Source organism: Odontesthes bonariensis, chromosome 15 (assembly GCF_027942865.1).
Source record: "Odontesthes bonariensis isolate fOdoBon6 chromosome 15, fOdoBon6.hap1, whole genome shotgun sequence".
Lineage (NCBI taxonomy): Eukaryota > Metazoa > Chordata > Actinopteri > Atheriniformes > Atherinopsidae > Odontesthes > Odontesthes bonariensis.
Genome location: NC_134520.1, coordinates 21,146,927 through 21,174,544, shown reverse-complemented (window position 1 = coordinate 21,174,544; position 27,618 = coordinate 21,146,927). Strand labels below are relative to the sequence as shown.

General features: G+C 42.1%; 1 protein-coding gene across 2 annotated transcripts in view; it reads right to left on the bottom strand.

Moving 5' to 3' along the window:
- The window catches only part of negr1 (neuronal growth regulator 1), a 151,588-nt gene that overhangs the window by 93,608 nt on the left and 30,362 nt on the right, over positions 1-27,618 (bottom strand). For both annotated transcript variants that reach the window (XM_075485502.1, XM_075485503.1), the window contains exon 2: positions 14,861-15,099. In XM_075485502.1, coding sequence (XP_075341617.1) covers positions 14,861-15,099 — 239 coding nt within the window. The remainder of the gene's footprint in view (positions 1-14,860; positions 15,100-27,618) is intronic.

Here is a 27,618-nt window from a genome sequence, read left to right as displayed (position 1 = left end):
AACTTTTGAAAGTCACTCTCGTTGTACGTCCAATATCACCTGCTGCTCCTCTTGTAAGGTTATTAAACATATCAATCTCAATTTTCAACTGAAACAGACACACACACATACAAGCACAAGCATACGGCAATAATAAAAAGCAATAAAAATGCTCGAAAAAAAAAGAAAAAAAGGATTTTTTTTCCTTTTCTCTCCATTTATTTGAGCCCAGGAGCAGCGGAGAAGGTGGGCTGTAGGTGCTGGAATGGCGGGGCAAAGACATAAAACCTCATCAGTCCTTATTGCTCGTCTTATTTTGGCATCTCTCTGTCCTTGTGGCTAAGATGTTGGGTGGGTTAATATAAACGATGGAGATGTGAGGAGTTGTGCAGCAGACAGCAAACGGCTAAAGACACAAATAGATTCCTGGCAAGTGCACATTAGCTGATGAACATTATTCCATAATGGTATCATTACACATGATGAATCCAGTGATTTACCCTATTAATGTAGTACAGGAATTTGCCTGAGGCTGCAATGAGTGAGTGATGGCGCTGGAAAAGTGGAAGTGCAGCGGGGTCTTTGATATAAACATATGTCAGGAAAACTGTAACATAAATGCAATTCTTTAACATGGGATCGTGTGTGTGTGTGTGTGTGTGTGTGTGTGTGAGAGAGAATTGTATTCGTGTTGCTGCGTATCATCTTATAGTGTCACTGTTAATGCATCTGGCACATAACCTAAAGGTAAAATGTGTGCCCATTACTTAACTTGTGACCCTAGACTTACATTTTACCCACTTTTTGAATTTGATGCAGAATTTCCTGTCTGCGAACCCGAAATGACCCAATGCAACAACTTCAGCCACCACGAGGTTCTCGGATACTTTGATGGAATGCTTGTAGGGAAACTCCTCAAAAAGCAAATGTTCGATTTTAACAGCGTCCCCATACTTTAGACGGTGTCCACATGAACTGTCCGTAAATATTAATCCCGGCTGCTGCTAAGCTGATCGGCCTGATAACACATTGCTACAGAGATAAAGTAACAGTCGCAACGATAAACCAGCTTCGCCTCTTGCAGATCTCTGAGGAAAACAATGGGCACCTTGACTGTTCGACTTGTACTAATGATTCTTTTATGATAATATTCCTGCCATGACCTAATGGTGCAAAAACAACATGCTTCCGCAAATGTCACAACCAATACATTCGATGAGTAATTGCCAATGAAGTTAATGATGCACAAAGCGTGATTATGGAGCGCTTGTTACCAATTTCATGCATTTCTGTGAGAACTGAGGAATTAAGAGGAAATGCATTGATGAAAATGAACTTTTCGATGTAGCTTGTGAGAGGCAATTAATCTTCAATGGGAGAGCTGCACTGGGCATGTAATTCAAAGATAAGCTATCTAATTCATTCATGCTAATCAGCGTCTTTCAGTCACAGTATCTTGCTTCTAAACAAAATTCCTCTACACTGGGCACTCTGTTTTCTCTCTCGCTGGTGATCATTGTTTTTTCAATTTGCTGCTCAGGGTGGGTTTGGTCGGTGCGGGCAGAAAAAGGGCTGGTTTCGAATCATTTCATATAAGAAAAGACACACTGAGACAGTCACCGAGCTGACACCTATCAGCTTGTGACCGAGTGACCACTTTCTATGGGTGAGATTCTATGTGCATCGCAATGGCCCACATGTGAGGTGGGGTGGGGGGGCTGCGTGTGTCTGAGCTGGATGATTTGATGCGAGGATGCAGAGCTCTGCCTCCATCTGTCACTGGGCCGTGATGCAGCGGTAAAGGTCAGAGTTCAAACTTTAGAACCTGGGTTGTGATTAATGGGGAAAAAACAGTTGGCCGCTAGCGCACGCACACTTCGCTCAGTCACAGGAGAGGAGCTCGGCTCTCAGTGGGTGTTTGGACTTGCTCTTTACCGACCCTTTGCTCATCAGTTTGTCACCCTCCAGACATGTTGTGCGCCAAAACAGGCAAACGACCTTTCAGTGCCATTGCTGCAGTAGTTACATTCCCACGCTGAAAACCGAAAGCCACGATAACTGACCTTTTACAAGGCTGCGTTTAATTGAAACACCCATTTAGCCTCATAAATATCCAGTATCAGATGTATAAAATGACCACATGTATCTCTTTTCTGCTTTGAAAAAAAGAATTTGAGAGACGTGTTTTTTTAAGCAAAATCACCATTAACTGTCATCAAAGTGTCTTAAAATATTCTTTGCACATCCTCGTTTAGCCTACCAGAAGATCGCCCTCAGAGCAACGTGCAATGTTCTCCGTCCAGCCATTAAGCTATTACTTTGAAATATTAATATGAATCTATGATTTAATCATGTGGCGCGAAAGAAGTTTGACTTTTTTGGGAAGAAATGTAAATCAGTCAAAAAAAGAAGTTCCGAGGGGTGAGAACGTGAACGCATTCGTCCAATGTTCCTCCCCCTCTTTCTCTCTCTGGTTCCGGTGCCAAAGAGGGTTTGTGATCACTCTCGGAACTCACTTTGCACACGTGAGTGTCAAAGCGCATGTCTACACGCACCAAAGGTGTTTGCATTCTGTATGGCACGCTTTAATGCTCTTTGTATGTGTCAGCTGCCACGGCCACTCTCAGATGGTGCCGTGGATTTTCACAGCCGGCCCCACGGGCTGGTGGGAGAGGACTTTGACTGAACAACACGTAGGTAATACAGGGTAATTTGCAGCCTCGGAGGGGTCTCAAAAGGCCAAATTCATGAATATTCAATATATTGCTCATTATCAAAAACCCTCAACAGCTTTGCAGCATACAGATGCCGGCTCCTCCAAATCATTTACACTGTGACTAGATTCTCATGATTCTCAGCCACAACATCTGTGACTCTAATCTCTCTAAATGCTAAACTATCCAATCTCTTACTTTCTGTCTTTGATAATACACCTTGTGTTGTGTCACCGTGATCAAAAGTAAAGATGACCTCTGGATTGTAACTAAGCAGAAGCGTTTCTGCAACTTGATCCCAATACAGCTACAAGTCATGGAGGCAGAGTAAAGAAGGAAATCTCTGATACTCATTCCAAGGATGAGGTAAGGGGGCGGCATCCCGCTGCTGGTGGTTAGTCTGCATTCAGGGTGATGTATGCAATAGTGCTGTGGGGCCAGAGAGCACAGTCTGTGATATTTATCTGCCCAATTAAGGCCGGTGTATCCCTGAAATGTCTGCCAGTGCCTCACCTCCAGGAAATCTGTTTCACAGCCTCTGTTGATGAGGGTTGCATTGTATAAAAAAACTGTCTAGAGGGCCTACTGTTTTTGGATGCACATAAAAAAAAAAAAAAAAAAGTGAGAGAACCCACGCTTCAGTTGTGGTTTACACCTCTAAAAAACAAGACTGTTTAACATCACAAAAGCCAAGGGCTCACACCACTGACTGATGAAAAATCTCAATTTAGATTGTTTCAGCCCGACTGTGGCATCTCATGACTTTGCCAGAGTAGCCTGTGTGTCCAAAATTCAACACACAGCATGTTTAGAGAATAAATCCCATCCCCTCTGCGTGCAAAGCTGTAAATGCTCATTTAAAAATTTTACTGGCACATTTCCGCTTGGATTTTAATTGACTGGATGACCTGAGCGTCATCAACAGAATACACAACGTTAAACCTCCATCTTTTTCTGGATTACGGGACTTTGGATAAGTTCTTTTCTTGCTTTGGTTTTTCTGTGTGCTGTTTTTATCCTGTCTTTCTGCTTTGTGTTCTTGAGTCATTGGTTTAAATCGGGGTTTATTACGTTTGTGTTTGTCTTTTTGTTTGTGGTTCTGCTCATGGTTTCTGTTTTTCTTTTATTTTCTTGTCCTTTGAGTTCCTCGTCTTTTCTCTGTCACCATTTCTTAGACTTCTGTTCTGCGTTCTTGGTTGTCTATGTCGATGTCCATGCACTCAGACCTGTGCTTAGATTTAGTCATTACTCCCAGTATCCAAATGTTAGAATTGGCTTTGTTCTTAGACATTACATATTCATATTTTTCTGTATTTCTCTAAATAATCTATGTTCCTATCTTGTACTTGTCCACTCTGTCCATTCAATGTATGTCCTTGAATGGTCCGAGACTTTAAGATAGCATAACTGGACTAAATAACTGGGACAGATGAAGCTTCTCTATCTTGTCAGATAGGTCTGTTACATTAGAGACACGCCTAAAACATCACTCACGTTGTTCATCTCATCCCAAGAACATGACGTGGACGGTGGTCGGCCTGTTCATGTCACTAATAACTGGCCAATTATACTCGGTCACGTGTAAGTCCAACCTATGTAAAACAAATGTGAAGAAGATAAATATGAGATCAGGGCTCGCTCTTACCGAGGCCCTGTGATCCTCACCGTTGCAATCTTGTTGGTCATTTTCCGTATCCAGCTCATAGTTGATCCATTTTGGCCATATGTCTCGTTTTAAAGTTTGTTTTTGTTTTCTTCCTTTGGCTTCTGTTAAGTCTCCGTCCGCCTCCGGTTTGCCGTTCTGCATTTGGGTCCTCAGCCCTCCGCCACTCAGCCATAACAGAAAGGTCAACGCTCACAGATGTTCAGGGTTTAATCATAAACATCATGAATATTATCATAACCAAACTTGAGTTGGAGCGTTTTGGGAGGATTAAAAAATGCTTCGTACTGTGTGCGTTCATGAAAAACAACCAGGTTAGTCAGGCTTTGTGGGTGGAAAAATAGCGGCTGTGTGTGAATAAAAACCTTAAATTAACACCGCTGTTGAAAAGCAATTGGAAGAGACTTACAAGCCTTAAAACATCTCATCTTTTGTTATAAAGAAGGCAAACGGAACTTGGGTGAGATGAACATGTCAGACTGCATCATGACGTTTACACACAGGAGCAATTAAGTCTGCTGAGCTGAATATTATGGTATGACTATGCTGCTGTGACAGACGTGATGCTGAGAGAATATACATTCTAACTCACCATGACAACAGGCACTGCTGACATGAAGTAAAACCAAAGCAAAGTATAGCTGAATGCGGTAATGGGGGGGGGGCAACCTGCCAGGCAGCGCATAATTGCCATGGCAACTTAATTGCTAATATCCGACTGAAACAATAAACATGTTTTTTGCTTATGACAGCGCTCTCCAAGAAAAAGGTGTTAAGTCGATAAAAATAAGTTTGCTGTTTATTTCTTACTTCCTTTTTGGTGCCTCTGCCACCACTTTCCCTTGTCTGTAACAGAGAAGTAAGTTTGTAAACCTAAAATCCTTCTGATAGCCTATAAGGAACCCTTGTCAGCAGATCTGCTCCGCCAGTTTTGAGGAAATGTGTAAATCAAACCCATGGCCCTGTGAAATTTCTTTCAGCGTGTTGATAGATCCCAAAATGGCAGTCGCTTGAATTATATCGACGTGAGACACGAGTGCAATAAAACCTGCTAGGTCATAGCATGAAAATGCATTTGTTGTTTATTCACTGGCCCAAAATCGGGTATTTGACCCGTATATCATCATGAACTAAGAAACCAATCTTTTCTTTTTTCTTTGTACTACCTCAACCTAAAATCCTGAGCGCACACATAAACATTTTAAAGGATCAAATTATTGCTGAGGTAGTAACTTAGTCCTGTTTGCTATATAGGACAGATGCTTCGGTAAATTCAAAGTGTATGTGATAAGTTTGATAATGGTTTGTCTGAAAATTTCATAAGCCAGTTTTGATGATCAAAAATCCAGTGCAGCAAAAAAGTGGAAATGAGGTCATACAATCGTCTATTATTCTTGAAACGGAATTACTTTCAGAATGCTTGGGTTTTATTGATCATTTTCAGTCGGAAACCTAAGCTAATGCGGACACCCGTATCTTTATAGTTTACAACAAGGTTTAACGCAGTTGTTAACATTTACTACAATGAACAGCGATGAAAGACGACAATCATCCACAAATAACTGCATGCAAATAACGAGCTGGGAAAGGAAGGATAAAAGAGGTGGACAAGATCCACCCATTTTCTATACCCGCTTGATCCAAACCAGGGTCGCTGGGGGGTGCTGGAGTGTATCCCAGCTGTCATTAGACAAGAGGCAGGATACACCCAGTACTGGTCGCCAGTCCATCCCAGGGCAACACAGACACAAACAACCATCCTCCTAGGGTCAGTTCAGAAACACCAATTATCGTAACATGCATGTTTTTGGGCGGTGGGAGGAAGCCGGAGCACCCGGAGAGAACCTACGCAGAGAACATGCAAACTCCACACAGAAAGGCCCCAGCCGGGGATCGATGGACAGCATCCATGAAAACTGATTAATATTTACATCCCTGGTTCATAACAACTCCGTTACTGTCATCTGAAGCTCATTTTGATGCAGTTTTAAACATACATGTCAAAGTTCAAAGAGCACAAAAAAGACCCCTCCAGAGAGGAAATTAAGGACAATCATCATGCACAGTGCGGGTAAGCTTTCCAACAACCGACTTGAAACGTGTGCAAGATGCTTAAGGGTATGCATTCATGTTAGCGTTGTTCTACCAGTTAAGAAGGGTCCAAATAAAGGTGCCAGAGTTCGTCTCCACTCAAGCTGTGTCTATTCCCTCTCTAGAGAAGAGAGACGCGAGAGCTGAGTGGCTGACCTTTGTCCTTACTGATTTTAATTAACCATAGCTAATATCAGCCATCTCCATGATGAGGACTCACATTGGAGTGCACAAACCCACAATCTCCAGCACACGCTTGCATGAAGAGGCACACATTTGGTGAAACATCCTGGCGCAAACACGTCCTCGAGGCTAAGATTGGGATTCACACACACACACACACACACACACACACACATATATACATACAAATGACAATGATTAGTGGCTAACTAAATGTCAGGGGCCATAATGGCAAATCTGCTCCTGTAGACGGACTCATATTCTTTCCCCTGCAATATCAATGGCAGACCACATTGCTTTGCTGCATTATTATTCATCCGATGCTCTCGATACACAATTATTCGAGCTCGTCTCACAGCACACAAACATCCTGAAATATAAGGGTCCAATGCAACTGCTTTTTTCCTCCCAATAGTGTCTTATTTTCTTTTGATACCGTATCAATCAAAGGCCCATCTGTTCCGCCAGAACAACGGAAAGCTATCCGATTCAGGCTCATTTGCTCATCAAAACAATCTTAACAAGGTAAGCGTTATCCTAATCAAATCTGAGCAAGAAGCAGTTTCAGCAGATTTACCTGGAATAATGTCACAGCCAATCATTTCCAGGTTGTGGTTGAAGTTTCGGAATCGACGTTGATGTATTCAGTTGTTCATTTTTACTCCATCTGGCAGCTGTACAGTTAATTGTTGATTTAAACAGCAGCCTTCAGAGAAACATTCGGTTTTTAATTTTAGGGTAATGGTGACTATTGACAATATGTCAGGCGACGTTTCACTTGAAACGAACTGCATAGTGAAATTAACATGAAGCTTCTTAAGCTAATCGACACCGAATTTAAATGGAAATTTTTCCTATGAATTTCAATTGCACGAAGGGCGAGGTAGAGCTCGGTTCTAATTACGCTTTTATTCCACAATATTAGTGTCGCTAATCCTCGAGAGAAGCTTGCGCCAGCCAACGAAGCGGAAATGCCATTTTCAAAGTGTTTGTTGTGCGGATCGATCCGGCGTGCCACTTTTAAAAGTAGTTGGCAGGACAAGTTTTGGACTCGGGTCATGAAAATCTTTGTGACAGAAAAGGCTATGGATTAATCCCTCGGCTGATTTTAATCAGGCCGATAATTTGCAATTTGAAGTTTGGCTGGCGTCGGGAAATTATTCGTTGTCGTTGCTGATGAGTTTGTCAGCAAGCGTGGTAAACAAAAAGGGAGAATACATGTACACCTGTAGAGCAGGCAGCCTCGCCAGATTAGCTGGGGATGCTATGATGCGTATTCTTGCAGGTTTATACGTTTCCATTTTCTCTCAGAAATGAGGAGACGCTCTATTTTGCTGCTGTTGTGAATAACACTGAGCATCGTCCATCCATCCATCCATCATCTTCCGCTTGTCCGGGGATCGGGTCGCGGGGGCAGCAGCTTGAGCAGAGAAACCCAGACGTCCCTGTCCCCGGCCACTTCCTCCAGCTCTTCCGGGTGGACCCCGAGGTGTTCCCAGGCCAGCCGAGAAACATAGTCTCTCCAACGTGTCCTGGGTCTTCCCCGGGGCCTCCTCCCAGTGGGACGGGCCCGGAACACCTCACCAGGGAGGCGTCCAGGAGGCATCCTAACCAGATGCCCGAGCCACCTCATCTGACTCCTCTCGATGCGGAGGAGCAGTGGTTCTACTCTGAGCCCCTCCCGGATGACCGAGCTTCTCACCCTATCTCTAAGGGAGAGCCCAGACACCCTGCGGAGGAAACTCATTTCGGCCGCTTGTATTCGCGATCTCGTTCTTTCGGTCACTACCCACAGCTCGTGACCATAGGTGAGGGTAGGAACATAGATTGACCGGTAAATCGAGAGCTTCGCCTTCTGGCTCAGCTCCTTCTTCACCACGACGGGCCGGTGCAGAGCCCGCATCACTGCAGACGCCGCACCGATCCGCCTGTCAATCTCCTGCTCCATTCGTCCCTCACTCGTGAACAAGACCCCGAGATACTTGAACTCCTCCACTTGGGGAAGGATCTCGTTCCCGACCCGGAGAGGGCATTCCACCCTTTTCCGGCCAAGGACCATGGTCTCAGATTTGGAGGTGCTGATTCTCATCCCATCGTTTTGAAATATATTGGGGGGGAGCTGACAGGCATTTCGTATGCTCCACAATTGCATCAACACTTGTCACGGCCTTATTTGGAAAAAAACGGAGATAAGATGGGTTTATCAAACTAGAAAATTCCACATCCCTTATTCCATTTATATTTGAGGTTTTTGTGTATCGATAGGCCACCCTGGTGACTTATTTTGGGTCACCCATTCCTATTTTCAGACAGTTCTGGGGGTCACGCTGCCACTCCATGTCCTTGTTAGTTTAGCGATTATGTCACCAAAGCTGCGGCCCAAATCACAAACGCAGCTGCTGACCGCTTGAAGCACGTCCCCTCATGAGGGGGTGGTTCTGACAAAAGTTTTTTATCTTTGGTGTTAAATAAAGCATTGCAAATACTTTTCAATATATAAAATGAATACAGCGCTCTGTGCCCATTTCCTGCAAGGCAATACTTAAACTCAGTTTATTTTAGGATAGAAAGGATAATACTAAACTTAGAAAACCAAAAACACCTAAGAAATAAACAAAAACTAGACTGTACATTACCAAGGAGTAGGAACAAGACTGACGGGGAAATAACCATGGGAACAAATGAGTGCAACTGAGGATAAGTGAACACAGGTGAAGGGAGTGGAGCTGATGACCAGGAGGGAACTGAGGAAAAAGGTCAGGAAAATGGCAAAAAACTGAATCCAGACAGAAAAAACACAAAAATACTTGGATCGTGGCATTATGGTGTTAAATAATTCTTTACGTCTGGCAATTTTGAGTATTGATCATCATCATCAACAGCCATAGATGACGTGACGCTGGCGTTATTGTCCATCTGCTGCTCTGCTCTCTGCTTAGTATTTGCCTTTGGAAAAAGCCACATCTCTAGACCACTAGACAGAATCATCTCATATTAGGGATAAACTGTGATTTGCTGAGCCCTTTTATGCTGTGCTCTATAATTATACTCTATCCCTGTCCTGACATTAAAGCGAGAAGCTGCGACCTGCAGGTTTAACCCTCCCGTTTCACTTCTTGCTGAGAAACACTCTTTCCATCCCCGACTCACTCCAGGGGTGTTTTGGTGATGAGGTGCCACCGTGGATCCGCTACGATCCACATTAACATCCAGAGCATTTTAATCTCACACAGAATAATTCCTCGCATTTGTGAAAATGTTAACCGTGGAGCAATACATTGAGACGAGACTCTAAACGTAAAATCTTCATATCCTCAGATGTATGGAGCTGTAAATGAGCCTTTTTGTCCTACAGTGCATGATTTTGGAACAGGATGGTAGATAATGCATAATGAGAAGAAGCATTGTGGATTCAGGAAAAAGCTGCTTTTAACTGCACTACATCAGTTGGATATCTTTTAATGAATTCCTCGGCCTTACTCCATGGTCTAGTCTGGAGTGATGGAAGCTTGAAATGCATTACCAACGCCCATGTGAGCAGTTACTAGTGGAGAAGGGAAGCATACCTCTTTACCCTTCCTCTCTGGGACAAGATATTCTTAGATGAGAGGTGCTGTGCATATTTAATGCATTATCGCATCTTCAATCTTAATTAACCGAGAGGTGGGGGGGGGCATGGCGGCTGAGAGGGAACATAGTCATGTAATGTATGGAAGAGCGGCCTGGGCCTGATACTAATCTCTCATTCCTCTGTATTGTAGATCAGATAATGCTCGGGGTAGACTGTAAATAGGTCAGTTAAGGCACTGATGAAGATGTGCAGATGAAAACCAGCTGTACGGTATAATAAGGAAGTAAAATAAAATGGACAGAAATTAGGCTCACGTGGACCGAGAGTTTGTAATGGCATTAACGTCAAGTGTGACGCCTTCGGGTAATTCAGCAAATCTCAGCTGCCTCATGATTACCGCTTGCGGTAGTTATAATTCAAGAGTCACGTTTGCACACCTTTATCGGAAGTATGGCCGACAAAAAGGATAGGTGCAAGTCTGCAATAGAATAATATTCGTACACGGCTGCTTTGTATCTGATGCTGTGTGACACTCACAGATCTCAGATATCAGGCATCTTTATCTTTTACCATCAGCATATGGAACCTCCGATTTCTTGCACAAGCAACAAGAACATAGAGTTAAAATACATAGTGCACAGACTGTGCCCTTCGCTGCCTCTGAGCTGAAATGCCAGCGCGACAGGAGTGTGACAGTCACGTCCCACCCTCTACTTCAGCAGCATGTGATCCGTGTGTTAGAAAGTGGGGTGATAACAAGAGATTCCTGTTCAGTAAGAGTGCTGTGATGGTGAGAAAGCCCCATGAGATGTGATTACAGAGCAAAAACAAATGACTTGTAACCTTACATGTGGCTCATGTTGCCATTTTTTTTTTCCTAATCGATGTAGACAAATGACTTTCTTTTTTTTTCCTTTTACTGACACAGAATACAGTCATTTTCTGTTTATATCTTGTCTTTGTGTCCACAGTCCGGTGATTCAAATGTAGGGGTGGCCGTGGCTCAGTGTTTAGAGTGGGCAGTCCAATATCCAGAAGGTTGGAGGTTCGATTCCCACTCTCGCCACTCAAAATACATTGGTGGACTGACAGCTGGAGGGAGTCCAAGGAGTCCACCTCCTTGCACAGCTGAGGTGCCCTTGAGCAAGACACCATTCCCACATGTTCCCCAGCCAACCACAGCTGCCCACAGCTCCAGTGACCATGTGCATGTCAACAGGTGTCAACCTGGATGGGTCAGATGTGGAGGAGTAATTTTGTGTTACCATTCGTGTGTACATGTAAAAGCAATCTTAATCTGTTGGCAGATCTCTAATCACTTGACCAGAGGCAAGAAAAGGCACCCAGCAGTGTGTAGATGGGTCTTTCAGATAAGCATAATCGCTCCGTGGATCAGCAGGTCAAAGAACCTGCCACGCACATTAAATAGGATGAGACCTTGGAATATAATCGTACATGTATGATAATCCTCTCTTGCTACCATTCCCGTTGTTACTCCTCAGAGCGCGTGGCCTAGTAAAGCAAAAGTGCCCGAAAAAATCCAACGACATGAAATCCTTTTTTATATCAACTGCAGCAGTAGTTGTACTATTAATAAGTGGTGTATGCCTGGACTGAAAAGCCCAGATTAAAGAGTCTGCTTCTTTTTTTTTCCTTTTCAAGTCTTTCCTTTCATATCAGCAGATGAAGAGAAGAAAAAAAAAACCTGACGCTCCCAGCAGCCTCTGCAACATGACAGAGCTGCTCCACCGCTACATCGCATCTGTAAAGAAATCCTCCTGTTCTCCATGAGTGGGCTTTAGCATGTGTACACAAGTGCCGCACAGCAGTAACAGGTAATGTTTCACAACCAACGGAGTTTTGACAAAGCAAATAAACTGAAGAACAACATGGTGTGACATTACGGAGATGCCATGAGAGCACAAACATGAGGGAGAACTGCATGAATAAATCAGTGAATGGCAGTGTAATGAAGCAATTTTTTACCACCTTAAGTGCCCTGTCAGAAACCCGCCCACAGGCATTAATCACCTGGAGTGAGTCATCTGTATTTCACATAATTCCTTTGCCTGCACGTCACACAGATTTACCTGATGACTCAAAAGTAGCAGATTCAGGTAACGCGGCCCAAACACCATTCAGCTTTAATAGCCGATGAGAGTAAATGTTAGGAATACAAAGCGTATTTATGGGAGTTCAGGCATTCTTTTTTTTTCTTTTTCTCGTACTGTTTTGTTGTTTAAACAAAGCCTCCATTAAAAAATAAGATCATATCGTTTCTCTTCTATCAGCCACAGCCACGGTTAGATTTTTGCTCTCTTGTTCTCTGGCATAAGTGTCCAGCTGCTCCTCTGGCCTCAAGACTCTTTTTTTGCAAATGTTTAATGAAGTCACAAGTACACCGTTACAGTACTTCTGCTTTAATTAGCCACATCACTGCCTCTGTGGAAAGAAATTTCAGATCGACCGATCGACATAACTGAGTAAAATTACACTTTGTGAACAGCAATTAGTATTTGTAGGCCAAATCATTGTGACCCAGCCGCCAAATATTAGCTGCTAGGTCGCAAACATCAGGAAGACTGCCATCGCAAAACATATTATACAGCTGACAGCTGGCACATTAGCTTCGGTTTGATTGTGGCCATATGGCCAGTGGAGAGGAGCTGCCATGACCTGAAACACCCCTGGTAGGATTCAAATTACAGAGTGTTCTTCAGAAAGCCAACACCCACAAAAACACGATATTCCTGTAGTCACCATTACTGCCTGCCAAGCAGCTGATTACGGTTTATCCCACTGACATTAAGATGCACGAAGAACCTGTAAAATGTTTTTGGGCGAAGTTCAAATGGCGATTTATTTATCTATTTATTTGTGACAGAACATTACAGGTCACAGTGAAGAAACAAGCTGTCATAGAAAAATGCTTTGCATTGCCAAGACAGTAATATAATCCACTCTAAGCAACTGTTCTAACATCACAACCTCAACATCTGCATCTCTCTAACTAGGAGCAAACCTTTTTTCCACTGGCGCGTCAAACTCACGCAACAATACCATGTCATTGCTCTTTGTTCTCACATTCAGAATTTCTATCTAATCTCTTGCTGCGTAGATCTCATGCTCCTACAGCTATATTAAGATTATTGACAGGAGAGGGAAGACTGCTTTCTCAAGGGAGCTTAGATGAGATGGAGCTGATGGACACATTGTCCATGTGTCCTGACAGCCAGGAAACAGTCGCTGCGACTGCAAAGGCATTGAGGTTCATCAACGTCAACCAACAATAAGTGACCGTGTGGATGTTCATTGTCTTCATCAAAGACGGCTCCGCATAACAGTTTGAATTGGATATGCGGAGGTCCTTCTCGTGCCACAGCAACAGCTCCGATAGACTGGGCCATCTGTAGGGAACTCCGGGCATGTCCTGTGGTGTCTGGCACCGGATTGTTGGCAGAACATCTTTTAGGTTTTGTGTGTGCTGTGGGGTTGGGTCGGCATGGATTAGACTTGTTTGCCTTATGTTTTTCATGCCATTCCTGGGCTTTTTTCTTTTCTTCCTTGCGGTGCGGAGGGATGCATTAACCTGCTAATGTTGGGCCGCTGCTGTCAGACGTGACTTTGCTTGGTCTTGTTCAGCCTCCTCATGTGTCATCAGTCAGAAAACACGGGACTGAACTAAGTTTAGGATCATTATTCGCTTCGACTGTCGATGGTTTTGATATCGTGGTTGACACGTGTTGGCACATTGCAGGAAGAGACGCACAAAAAGAGGCTCTTTGTACTTATTTTCAGAAATGTGGACACGGATATAGGCTGAAATAAATACTTCACACGGCTGAAAAACATCACATAAGCTCGGTCCCTAACCACTTTTCACATATCACTGCTCCCGCCTCTACAAGGAGCATGTCTGACCCTTACCTCTTCTGTTATTATGATACTTTTCCAACATTACGCTCTTTGGAAATGAATGCAAACCTTGGCTGGGTTTGAAGAGAATAATTTTCTATGCACTCTAAATTCATCTAATTCCTGCTCTGGGCTACGAGGGTGAGAGCAGTGAATGTGGGCCATCGCACTATGCAATGAAAGAAATATGAAAATAAAAATAAAATATTTGGAAGGAAAGACTGAGTAAATCTTTATTAAAAAAGCTAACCTATTCAAGAGACGAAATGAGGCAAATGAAAGAAGGATTTTAAGCTCACAGCACTTTCATTCTGAGGTACCAGCATACAAGCAATGACTATGTATATAGCCTATAGAGCAAAACACGGCTAAGAGCAATAAGAGTCACATTTCTCCGTCGTACCTGCTGTGACAAAAACCCAGGAAGGCCTGATTAGAGCTGCACAGTCTGCCTCCAGTCATTTAAACCAACAGGCTTCTACTTTATGTTGCATAGCCTAAAGGCAAAATGTCAGCTTGCCCTCTCTGAAGAAACTTCTCTCGCCTCTGCTCTTGTCAATAGAAAAATAAATAAATAAGATGTTGGATCACAAAAAGGCAGAGGAATGAAAAAAAAAAAAAAAAAAAAAAACATGCTCACAACTGAAGTATGGTTTGAAAAGCAAACGATCACAAATATTACTTCACACAAGTAATAAAAAGACACAGTCACAGACATTGAAAACGCACCAACTGTATACGCACCTTTTACAATAAGGTTCAGGAGCTTTGGCCGTAGGTTGTGCTCGCTCTGTATTGAGCATGTGTACTGGCCATCGTCGGTTATATCCACTTTCTGTATCTGAAGGCTGTATTCATGTTTGTCTCCAACACCGGACACTATGGACACTCGAGGGTCCCCAGACCACTTGTCGTCCCCTGCGAATATGATGCTTGAGCGGTTCAGCCAGGCTCCTTTAGAGATCCCATCCAACAGGTAGCACCTACATAAAAACCGAGAGACGCTTGGTTAGAATACAGAGATTTTATTTGGCTCAAGACAGGAATAGCTAAACTCTTTACACCTCTTAGTTTGTGCATCCTTGATTCCTTTCCTTGCCTCCACTCTTTCCCTCTAAGTCCTTTCCTGCCTATGTGAAATTCTCGCTCTGTACCCATCATCTCAAAGCACAGGGCTTGTAGCACAGGTCACCTTTGGACTCCATAAGCCTTGCAGATCCCTTTAAATATTTACTTAATATCTGGAGTCGGTTTCCAGCTCACAGCAAAACAATGAGCGACTGAGGACACGTCTGTGGGTAGGTTTATAAAGAGCGAAGTGGTTGCCCTGTGGCAGTGGCATCAGCTGCAGCGCAACGGGCTGCAGCAGAGAAGACGCTGATCCCAGCTCTGGGGAACAACAGTGCCTCGTGCTGTCCTGATTCAGCACCACTGCTTCTTTTAAAAATCGCCGTTGGTTTGTACGTTTCAGCTGTGTGTCACCTCTTTATTAAATCATGAGCTACACCTGTGCACCTCTTAGCTCGACTTGGAAACCTCCGCTCTCGTTCAGATGCGTTTCAGAAAAGTGAGATGTTTTCTTAAACCTATGGAGGTGAAATCCTGGGACAGGTGGGAGCACCGAGGAAAGAAGGGATTCCACTCCATTCATTATAGCAGCAGTGTGTAGCTGTGGTTCTACTTAAGCGAACTGGTGCCACAGCGATATTGGAAGCTACATAACAAAAACAGTGTGAATTTCAAACATGAACAGTTTCCAGCCTATAACTACTATTGCTGTAATGAATATCACTTGCTGCCCTCTGCCTAATAAAACGACATTGTAAAAGGGATGATCACTCTCAGAGCCCCATAAAGCTTGACCCTTTAGTTTGAATTAAATATGAAGATCTTTGTCGTTAATGTATAAAATCTGTCGCAAGGGGTAAGACGCACAGATAATGCAGACAAACTGGAATCAAAGGAACTCTACACTGACGAAATGATGCATAACAAGCTGTGTTAAGAGTAATAATGATGCAGACTTTTACTCTTCTAACTTGGTGTGATTCTATTGGAGTGAATGTTGATATTCATAAATATCTAAGTGCTTGAATCACATCTTTATATCTTGTTACTTGAGTGTCCTTGTGAGAATCCAAGTTCGTTTTTCTCAAAGGGGCCGACAGAATAAGTCAGAATGATCTCATGCTCCCTTCTCCCATTGGAATAAACAAGACTGAGAATCTTTTAAAGGAGAGGATTAGTGGCGAGAACCATGTGCCAGGAAATGACTTAAGTGGATGATCGTATTCCTATTAAAAATGAGAAAATAAAATTTGGTATCTTCACCTTGACCAGTCCAAGCACACCGCGCTGGGTGACTGATACTACCTCGACTTATTTCTGGAGTCGCAGCGAACAGACGCAGAGTGTCAGTAAATCCGACCACTGACTGAGGCTGAGTGTTTAGTGTGGTCAAAAGGCAGTTGCATGCAGTTTGCTCAACATATGAGCATCGTCTGGACCAAAGAAATCCCATCACATTCTGTGACAAATTCTGTAATAATGAGGAGGAAAAGAGGCAATCAAGTTTGGCTCTTTAGCTGTTGTCAACATGCCACGAAGAGTGTCAGCACCGGTAGCAAAGCCACCAAGGAAATCAGTTTGGCACCAACCACAAAGCTCTTTACCTCCTGTGCCAAGAAAGTGTCTGCCGGGGAGGCGGATAGAGGACAATGGCCTACCGGGTTGGCCTTCCAGTTGAGAAATCACCTTCCTTAAAGTATTGTGACAATTAAGTAGGAAACAACGGACAATGTACAGCTATCAAGAGGGAAGTCGAGCATATCTGTATCCATCTCACAGTTAGCCCATTGACTACCTTGGCTTTGATGCCTCTGTTCCTGAGGTAATATTGTTGGAAAGGCTTTAAGGCAAGCCTCACTCCCTCTATTTTCTTTTCTTTTTCTTGTGAAAAAGTGGAATGTATTCATTTTAAACAGACAATAATTATTTGGTAGATATATTACAAATACTTCTCTTGATTCACTGTGACCTGGGTAAATTAGTTTTTAAATGGCATAAAAAGCAACAATTTTATGTATATATACATAAAAAAAAAAAAAAATTTCTTATTCTGCTGTCGTGAGAAGGGTGGCATAGCCGGCTACCTACCCCAATGATCACAAGGCTCCAGTGACTAATAATCCAACAGGCTTTTGTAGAACCAAAAAGAGTGCCCAGCGCACCTGTTAGCAGCCCAAAGCCCCACTGATGAGAATAACTCATCAGGCTATCATCATTATATCACTGTCAAACAGACACCACGAGAAATATATTCTCCAATTCTCCGGTGTGGTAGCTATTGATTTTGCTGCTGTTGTTTTTTATTTTTTTTTCTTCTCTGTTTTTAAAATTGTTCTTTCAGAAAGAGGGAGAAAGAAAAAGCTGTTAAAAAGTTTCCCCTTTCAGAATGAGAACAGAAACTGTGGTCATTTTGAACTCCTGTCATTTACGATGTACTTCAATGATTTTTATGGTTTGGAAATTAACAAGAGGTCTCAAAACACTCTGATAAAAAAGCCACCTTTTGTGTTTATTCGAAATATGTCAAACTTCTACCATCTAAAGAGTTGGAACCCCCCCAATTCCAAAAAAGGTTTGGGCGTAAATAAAAACAGAATGTAATGTGATGCCAGCAACATGTCTCAACTACGTTTGAGGCTGGAGGAGTAAGTGTTACTAAAGGGGAAACAGCTGAAGGAACATGTTGCAAGTAATCAGATGAACTGGCAGGTTCGAACTGCAGCTACAAATTATTGAGCAGTTTCAGGACAAAGTTCTTCGATGTGAAACTACAAAGGCTTCCATAGTCTACAGAGCATGATGTCATCAAAAGATTCTGAGAATCCAGAGACATTTCTATGTGCAAAGGAACTCCACAAAAAAGTCAGTATGGATTATTCGTGATCTTCGGTTCCCTGGGGCAGCTCCGTATTAAAAACGGCCATGATTCTGTCCAGGAAATCACTGCACGGGCTCAGGAACACTTCCAGAAATCATAGTCTGTGGGAAAACAGTTCACTGTGCCATCCACAAATGTGGGTTAAATCTGTCACACAAAGAAGAAGCCGTATGTAAACATCGTCGAGGAACACTGCCATATTTTCTGGGTCGAAATTAAATCAAATGAGCCTGAGGAGAAGTGGAAAACCGTTGTTTGGTTAAATGAATGGAATTGTTTGCTCAGTTCAAAAGCCTGCATCTCTGACAGTAGGGGGGTGTGTATTAGTACCTATGGAGCTGGCAGCTTGCACATCTGGATCGGCACCATCAGCGCTGAAAGGTATGCACAGATTTTAGAGCCACGAATGCGTTTTTTTCTCAGGGAAGGTGTTGCATATTTCAGCAAGACGATGCTAAACCGCATACTGCATCAATCAACAACCTGGCTTTGTTGTAGAAAAGTCCGAGTTTGGACTGACTTTCCTGCAGAAAACATTTAGTACATCATGCACTAAAAGAACATGCAGATGCAAATAAAAAGCCAGGAGTGTTTAGCATCTGGAATTTTGCATTGGACAAGAATAAGACAACAGTCCTCTCTCAATGGGTCCGACAACTCCCTACAGTCTCAGTGGTCAAAAGTACTTTTCCAAATACAGATTAAGTTAGTGGTAATTAATAAAAGCTGTGCAGCCAGAAGTCTGTCTGGAGGACAGCTGTGGCTGCCCAGGTTTCTACTTGGATATTTTTGTTTGATTTGATGAATCCATCCTTTAGTGTTCTCTCACTGTTATTTTTAAGTGTCCTTTTTTTTTTGCCTGGGGTTTTCGTACTTCCCCTCCAGAGATCAACCTTTTTAATCTCACTGTCTCTATAATCTCTCACCATGCAGTCATGTAGATGGTTGTATTTATACAACCAGTCACGGAACAACGCGTCAAAACGCACAGTTTTACATGAGCATACTGTCTTGAGTGCTGTTTGCAGCGGCTGCCATCTTCAACAGGAACTACACTTAAACCCATCACACTGCGAGCAGTCAAGACATCCAGGTGTGACAGAGTTAGGCTCCTGCTGGGCCAAGCCTTTGTAGCAGCTTGTGATATCAAAAAATTGGACTGTGGAGCGCAGACTGAGAAGATCAGTGGTGAAAATCAATTCATAAAGAAAGAATTCATAAATGGCATACATGTATAGAGCGGTGTAAAAGATCTATGTGTGACAACATTGGTCGAGCCCCTCTTTAGGAGTCTCACTGAATACATACTGCCCAATTATTTATTTACCCAATTAGATTGATGCTTTTATCCATCCCCATTTCTAACTCGGGACGACAGAGGAGCCATTCTCAGTCTGTGCCTTTTTATTTCCAAATCTAATTTGTATTAAATTTCAGTGAAAAACGAAGTGATTATAAACAATAAGAACAAAAGGGAATGTGATACACTGGTATAGAAGCACATCACATGAAGGGAGAATGATGACGAACGATTAATTATATAGTGGATGCCATAATTGGCACCGAGACATCCTTCTGACCCAGATTCCTACTTGCTTTATAGAGTAACTTTCCACATTCTTATAGAGTAAACCTTCTCCTTGGCACTTAATCCAGAGATCCCATCTTATAAACATATTCCTCATGTTTCACAGTCTGGTAGTTTGCAGTCGTCAGTTTTTTACTTGACATTTGGCAGAGGAAAATAAAACATTTCTGGATGGGTCTTTCTGTAATGTAAGACTTCTTGTTATGTTACATAGTTACATAAAAACTATAATAAACAGACTGGCAGATATTTGGAAAGCCATGTAGACCACTGTTGGCTCACCTTACATGACATTTCTTACTAACTAAAACCAAAGGGGAACCAGCACAACATCATACCCAGCCTGTTTTAGAAATACAGGGATCAGATACGATATCTTCTTTAGTTTTTATTTAATTCATTCACAATATACCTGTTAATGATGCCCATTTTGAAATTTTCAATTTTTTTATTAAGCTGTGCGAGAGGAGGAGGACTTGTTGAGCCTAATTTAACAAGCTCTTTTTATAAGACACGTTCCTCTTCTCCCTGTTCTGAGTTACGGTTGCAGGTTGACGGTGAAAAGGACTTGGTACGCTTTACCTCCAGCAACTCAAAATATGGCAAAGTGGCACCTTCCTGCAGAGTTGAATGTGGCATTAACGGACACAGACAACCATTCCACAGATTTTATGAGCTGTGGTGTAGACTGACCCTGAGTTAATGAAGAGCAATCATCATGAGAAAAGTACTGGAAATATTTGTGTGGAGGTCTTTTTCTATAGTTGTCTTGCACATAAATTGAGATCTTTCAAAACAAAAGAATACAGTAAAGGTTAAACCTTAGCTACCGAGTTTGGACCTCTCTGTTGCCGTATTCTAAAAATTCTAAAAAAAACAGTTGTAATTGTGTGACAAATACTCTTATACTCATAAAAACAGGGATGTGTTAGTTTCTCCTGTAGCCGTTTCCGTGCAGTTCACAGACGCTGATGAAGCACAGCTGAAACAAGACTAGGAATGATGACTGTATGGCTTTTTCTACTGTGAAATCTGCAAAGGTCTTTTTTTTTTGTTTTTATCATTGTCAAGGTTTTTTTGTCGTAGTAGTTCAAGAAAAACAACGTTCAGAGGCTATTTTCTTTGGTCAGTGGAACTATAGGAAAACTAAAAAAAATTACTTGTGAACTGGTTATCTATATACCAGGGGTTTAATACGTAGAAGGGGGTATGTTTGGTGATGTGGAGGTAAAGACATAGGCAGTGTAGAACACCAGGCCGGAATAAGGCCATCTTTATGCATGAATGTAATTTCACAGTAACGCTCTTTTCATATCTGTATCTGCTGTAAAAGCAGTAACAACTGCCTGAAACTGCTCTAAGAACTAGCCTACTTTTCTTTTTTATTGTGGTAACGTTCCTCTTTTTGGCTTGTGTAAAGCTCGCCTTAATAGTTCGACCGATGTGAAAACATTGTAGTTTTTTAGTAGCACGTGTTGGTCTCCCTGCCATCTATGATGTGAGCAGGCTTTGTGGGCAGACAACGTTTGCAGAATGTTGGCATGTTATTTTTAGAAAAATTCCCATGATGCATACTTAGCAATTAACCTTTAGGAAACCGTGTGAAAAAGCTGCAGCTGAGTTCTCTTAATGTTAAGACTTTTTTATGTTGGGTTGTTTTATGTTGTGTTTTATGCAATCAGTCTGCTTATTCAGATGACTTATTTAGCAGCAATTGAAAAAAGAATGTTTAAATGGTCTATTTACAAAAAATTAGTGAATAAATCATTTCATATGTATTGGTATGTATTTGTGTATGTGTGCAAGCTAAAGGCTGTTTAAACATAATCATCTTGAAGACACAAACAAACGAATAAGGTGAGAAATGTGGAGGTGGTACAAAGTTATGAGGCCAAGCAGAGGTCTGCGCAGAATGGAAGTGGGCATTTCCCAATCAAAGTGTTTTCCAGTCTGTGGGCATTCTTCAGACACAAAAATGTGAATTCGGCTAATTAGACTCAAAGCTTGTGGATGCTGTTAACATGACTGTCGCTAATGCTGAGACTCCCCACGCTGAAACTTTTCAAAATGTGTTAATTTCAATTAATCTGGTGACTTTTAAAACAAACCTTGGCTACTTCATGGAAAAGAGTGCTGGTGTGTGTGTGTGTGTGTGTGTGTGTGTGTGTGTGTGTGTGTGTGTGTGTGTGTGTGTGTGCTGTCTGCTGTGTTTGTATGCCTTGCGGTCGAGTGAGTGTGAAGTAGTAGGCAGGCTGCGGCTTGCAGCTGTAGTGCCACAGGGACGGAGGAGAAAGTGGAGCAACAGAGGCTCTCTGCCACTTCTAACTTTCTCTCCGAGTCATAATCTTTGCACGGAAATATAGCCGAAATCCAAGCACAGAACAAATGAACAGTGGTTTTGTCAAGAGATGGCATACTTGGAAAAATGTAGGATCTTTTAGCAGAGCAGAGGACCCTGCTACAGAAATAGTAAGATATATGAATAAGAGCAGCTTTATTGGGAATTCGGCTAACAGAGACACTGTGCCGCTGCCATAGCTGGTGCACTTTAGCTGCCAACAAGCTCTGTACCTATAAAGCAAAAAAGAATTTGTTATCACGCATATTTGTGACGGTACAATGATTCATCATGAGTACGAGTCTGCCTCAACCACCACAAAAAAAATGATCAATTTATTCTGCATATAGCTGAATGATTTTGCTTAAAACGCGAACAAAAATGATGCTTAAACTCTACTTTTATAGCAATATCCATTATAGGAACCTAAATATCAAGCAACTCATAATAAAGCAGCTCATGACAACCACTGACAACTAGAGGTCCAAACAAGTTTAGTCAAAACCGGGGGCGTTGGCAGCTGGGTCTGTGTTAGAATATGTAGCAGTGAACTCCATAGCACCTGCCTTCGCTCTTCACCAGAGACAGAGTGTGACAATACACTTATGTGTAAATATGTTAAAAAAAAACGCTGGTGTCTCCCATTCCAAACAAACGGGAATTTGGGGTAATCCGATGTTCTCCAAGAAGTTAGGTTTCAGAGACTATGTTTCCATGTGGAAAACAGGCAAAAATGCATCGAAAAATCTTTGTCAAAATACCCGTGTTCCGTGTGTACAGGGCCTGAGTTTAGCGCTGCATCAGCAAAACTGACATAACAGTAATTCATAGTAACAATACCAAACGCAGCATTTTGTGCCCCAGTGACAGTGAAGCATAATGTCACAGAAAAATAGCTTTGGTATGTGCATCTATGTTGATACGCTAGTTAGCCAACAATCCTCGACATTTCCTTTGCTCTCCCTTTTAGCCAACAGCGTTTGTTTGGAACATTTGTTGTGCTTCAAAATCAGTTTAGACATTTCAGAGTTAGCAGAGGGGAAGAAACCTCCACTCATCCAAAAAAAAAAGAAGCAAACAGTGAGGTGTCAGGCTGTGCAAACTCTAAAGGATGGAGTTGCAGTTTTTAAAATTCCTACTGGTTAGGAGAGACAGTGAACCTAAAAGTGAGGTGTTTCCATTACCTATACTGTATGTGTGTGTGTGTGTGTGTGTGTACATATATATAGCCTATACTGTGCATATATACACACACACGGGACACATATCTGTGGGACCCTTAATGAGAACATTTACAACCGGTTTGTTTACAACTTTCCCCACTCTATAAAACCATTAGCTTTTTTTTTTTTTTCTGGGCTATTTAAGAGGTTGGATGTTGGGTTGTTGCAGAGGATGCAGGAGAATGAGGACATAGTGTAGTGTTGCGAAACCAAGGTACAGAACACCAGGCTCTTAATCCCTAATATAATCCTGTCGACTGTGACCAACGGTGGGACACATCTGAGGCTTTTCCAGCTATAATCCACACAGAGCCAATGATGAAACCAACATCGAACATAGCAGACACACAAAGGGGTGTAAAAACTGCCTCATGGCCATTAAAAAAAAACCAAAATGTCACTTAACTGAGGAGATGGTGAAGTGTTATTTTTGACTGAAAAGACACCGAAAAGGGATTTTGACTGTGGAAGCAGCAATGAACTGGTTGGGTTGCTCTGCAGGTATAAAATAAAATCAATGTCCGCGCTCTATTGTTACACAGAAGTTATTACCAGTTGGGTCACCTTCAGTCGCCAGTGCATACAGTCTGGAGTGAACCATGTTTAGATACCTGTGGCCGAATGGTTTTGTCTCGACCACCTAACGACAAAGAAGTTATCTTCCCCACGTGTGAATGAAAGGGAAAGGCTGTAGCTGCTTTTTTCAGTCGCTTCCACCCCACCCAGGTGGAGGATTTCACAAGCTGTTTGTGTCAATTTTAGCAACAGCCAACACCAGTCCCTCCACTAGAACTAATTCTAGCGCAGAAAATCATTCAAAGCACTACACGAGTAATCTCTGGACTAATTCACGTTATTGACCGTCCTTTTTTTTTTTTTTTTAGACATTGACTGATCGAGTACGACTTGGAGAAAGTTAAAATGAAAGGGAGACTCGTAAAGTCCGCTGCCGAGTAATCTGTAAGCCGCATCTTTGAGAGGACAGAGTTGCGGAGGCATGATACACTGGAAAAAATCAAAGTCTTGCCAAGTATATTTGTCTCATTTCAGCCAGATATAGGGACTTGTTTGAAGACAATACATCTGGAACATCTTGTTAAATGAAAAAGTCTTGAAAACAAATTGTTTTGAGTCAGATTTCAAATGAAACAAGCTTTTTTTTTACATTTGAAGAGGTTTTTAAGCTAATTTCAAGATCACTTTTATCTCAAAAGTCCCAAATATCACATCTTATTTCAAGAAATCTTGACAAGCCGATTTTCACTAGTTCCATTGGCAGATTTCTTTGCTTATTTCAAGCAAAAACGTCTAGTGTTTGTTGTTTTTCTTACTTATTTTTGGAGGGGCAATTTTTCCAGTGTAGGTGTGCATTTTCCACCCAAGACCATTCCTTTTTTTACTAATCTGTGAATAAGTACTGTGTAACACATTCACATTAAATCTGTGTCCACTGCACACAACCTTAAATGTCACATTAAAAAAGGCTCTAGTGGACAAAAAATGATTTGGTCTACTGCACCTCTCTGTGTTAATAAAACAGCACATTGTCTGGTAATCCGTTTCCTAAATGAACTGCGATCATTCAATATCACTGACAGAAAGCACCTCTGTGTAGGCACAAGTGAAACGTAAAGTCAGCGCTGCATTACAACACTTTCAAACAGATCCCCCTGCTGTTCAGCGTTCAGGGCTATTAAACATAGTTTACTCCAGACCCCCTTTTTTCTCCTCACAATCAGCCATTAAAAGAGGATCCAAAGGACAGGAGTGCATCGCCTGACCAAATACACCGATAAACAGTTCTCATTTGTGCTTCCACTCATAATTGCTCACAGTAAACGCTTAGGAAACGAAGGGGCTCTGTGCTTCTTTCATGAAATTGAAATGGAAGCATCCTGCCAGTTGAAGGCCCACTTTAAATCACTTCAGTTAGGTTTGTTTAAACAATGAGATCCACTGTGTACCCAGTGTCCGTGCAGATGAAGAGGGGGCGTCGATGGCCTTCAACCATGTTTGCCCAGATCACCGTCCCTCATTAATAATGTCACAGACTGATTTGTTCAGTATGAACAAAGACTGTCAAATACGTTTAATCACGTTTGCTGAAAAAGTCATTTGCATCCGGTTACATGTCCTTTAAGATTTATCTGCACTGGCTTATGAAAGCAGTTTGCAGGAGATGGAGGACACACAATTTTTTCTTTCTTTTCTCTTTAACAGCATCGCCGCATGAATACTTGAGTTCTACAAACAGCCTTAAGCACCCTTATTGAAAGGGTTGTGTATCAACTCTATGCATCTCTAACCTCGGAGCAAACTACAGTTTGCCGTAAAACACACTGTCTTGTTCCTTTCAGTCAATTCTTTTTTTGCAGTTGCGGTGGCCGGCAACAATGTACAGCATTCCACATCAAATTACCCTGCACATCAAAGCTGCTGGTATGACGCTGGACATTTTCAGCCTCCAGTGGCTGCAGCACTTTCCAAGGAAGTTATCAACACCGCCTCACGAAGAGGCAGTTTGGTCCTCCTTAAAACAGTAGGAGGCATTCACAGCTGCAAGCTTTTGCACTCCCTTATTAATGCACCAATTGTGAGCTTGTAATGACTGACTGGAATTTGACATTCACCATGAATAAGTGCCTGTGTCTCTCATATGGAAATAAAGGATACAGGATTATATGCAATATATGGGCAAAAAAAAAGAGAAGAGAATGTAAATATGATGGATAACTGCATTTCTGCCTCTGCCAGAGATCAAACTGAGGCAATCAGTGGGTGGCTGACAAACCCCAGACAAGCACATTGGAGTTCGGGCTTCTGTAATGTTGCCCGGGCCCTGGGAGCCTTTTAAACATGCTTGATTTAATTTCATAAATGGCATTATAAGTGTAGAGAAAAAAATAATGAAAAAATAACCCTTACCACCAGGGTCGCTTCTCCATGGCTGAGACCATTCATTCTTTTGTTACTGATAAACAGGCTCATCGTGTCATTTTTACACTTAAGCTAAATCATATTTCCAAAATCCAGTCGTCAAAATGCCATCTTTACCAAAGACATTCTGTTTAATGTTGCGCAATGGCTGAAGTTATCCATCTAAATTACATTCATAAATACAAAGTTAATGCAAAGTAACAACCATCACAGTGCGGGCAGCCTTACCGGATTTGGTTGAACGAACGTGACGCCTCGCTGTCCTGCTTTTGCTTTTGCTCTGATTATGTCCCAAAAGTTCTCACCCTATAGTGTGCTGTGATTCTTACTGCATCTATGGCACTTCAAAGCTTGTTTAACCAAAAACACGACCTGGATAATAAGTATTTACCACAGCAAAGTTAAGAGTTTAAATAATTAAGACTGTAAACAGTCACAAACTTCTCTGGAATCAGGAGAAATACTCGTCGCTTAAATATTGTCACTATTATGCTTTTGCATATCACGTGGAAGGTATGAACTGATTATTAAACGATAAAATATCACAAAGTTTTTCTTTTCTTTACTTTGCTAACTTTACTTTTAAGTATGAGAGCCTCACACCACAAGGCTGGGAAAACTAAAAATCTAGTGAAGCTCACATATCTTCAGAGCATCGTGATGCATTTCCACCAACACAGGACGTGTCGGCGACTCCCGAACAACAAAAGAACAGAATCATTTAAAAAGAAAAAAAAGAAGGGATGCTCAAACCACGTGGACGTAAAGAACTGAGGGGAAAGTCAATCGCAACAAATAGTAAAAATGTAGGCCGAATAAACACAACAATAATAAGCCATGAAAGTGACAGCGTGTCAGATTGTCTGATAGAACGGAAATCACAGGTACGTATGTATAAAACGGAGCTTACGTGTGTCAAACCGTCACACGCGCCATCGTCATTGCTCCACCTCGCCAAACAGAAAGATTCAGTATTTACATCCATCGGTGCTGATAAAGGCTCATTGCTGGTCTGGTCTTGAATTCTGCCTTTCATCAAACTGGACGGCTCTACATTACATTACATTACGGTCATTTTACAGACGCTTTTATCCAAAGCGACTTACAATAAGTGTGTTCCACATCAGTAGGCAAAAGAACTTCAGATCACAAGAAATCATAAGTGCATTTCCTTCCAAAACCAAACAGCTAAGAGCATAACTAGTGCTAGAGTAAGTGCGGTAAGTTAGGTACCTAGACAAATGGGAAAAAAGACAATTTAGAAAACAAAGACAGTTTAGGAAACAAATAAGTGCGTAAGGAGCTAGGACGAAACAGGTGATGTCCTAAGAGGGCGGATCAGGGTAGTGTTTCCTGAAGAGATGGGTTTTCAGCCTGCCGCAAAAGATGGGCAGCGACTGCATCAGCGAGCGCCGACAGTTCTACCCTTAGACGAGACCACGAGTTACTATTTTAGAAACTTCTTGCTCT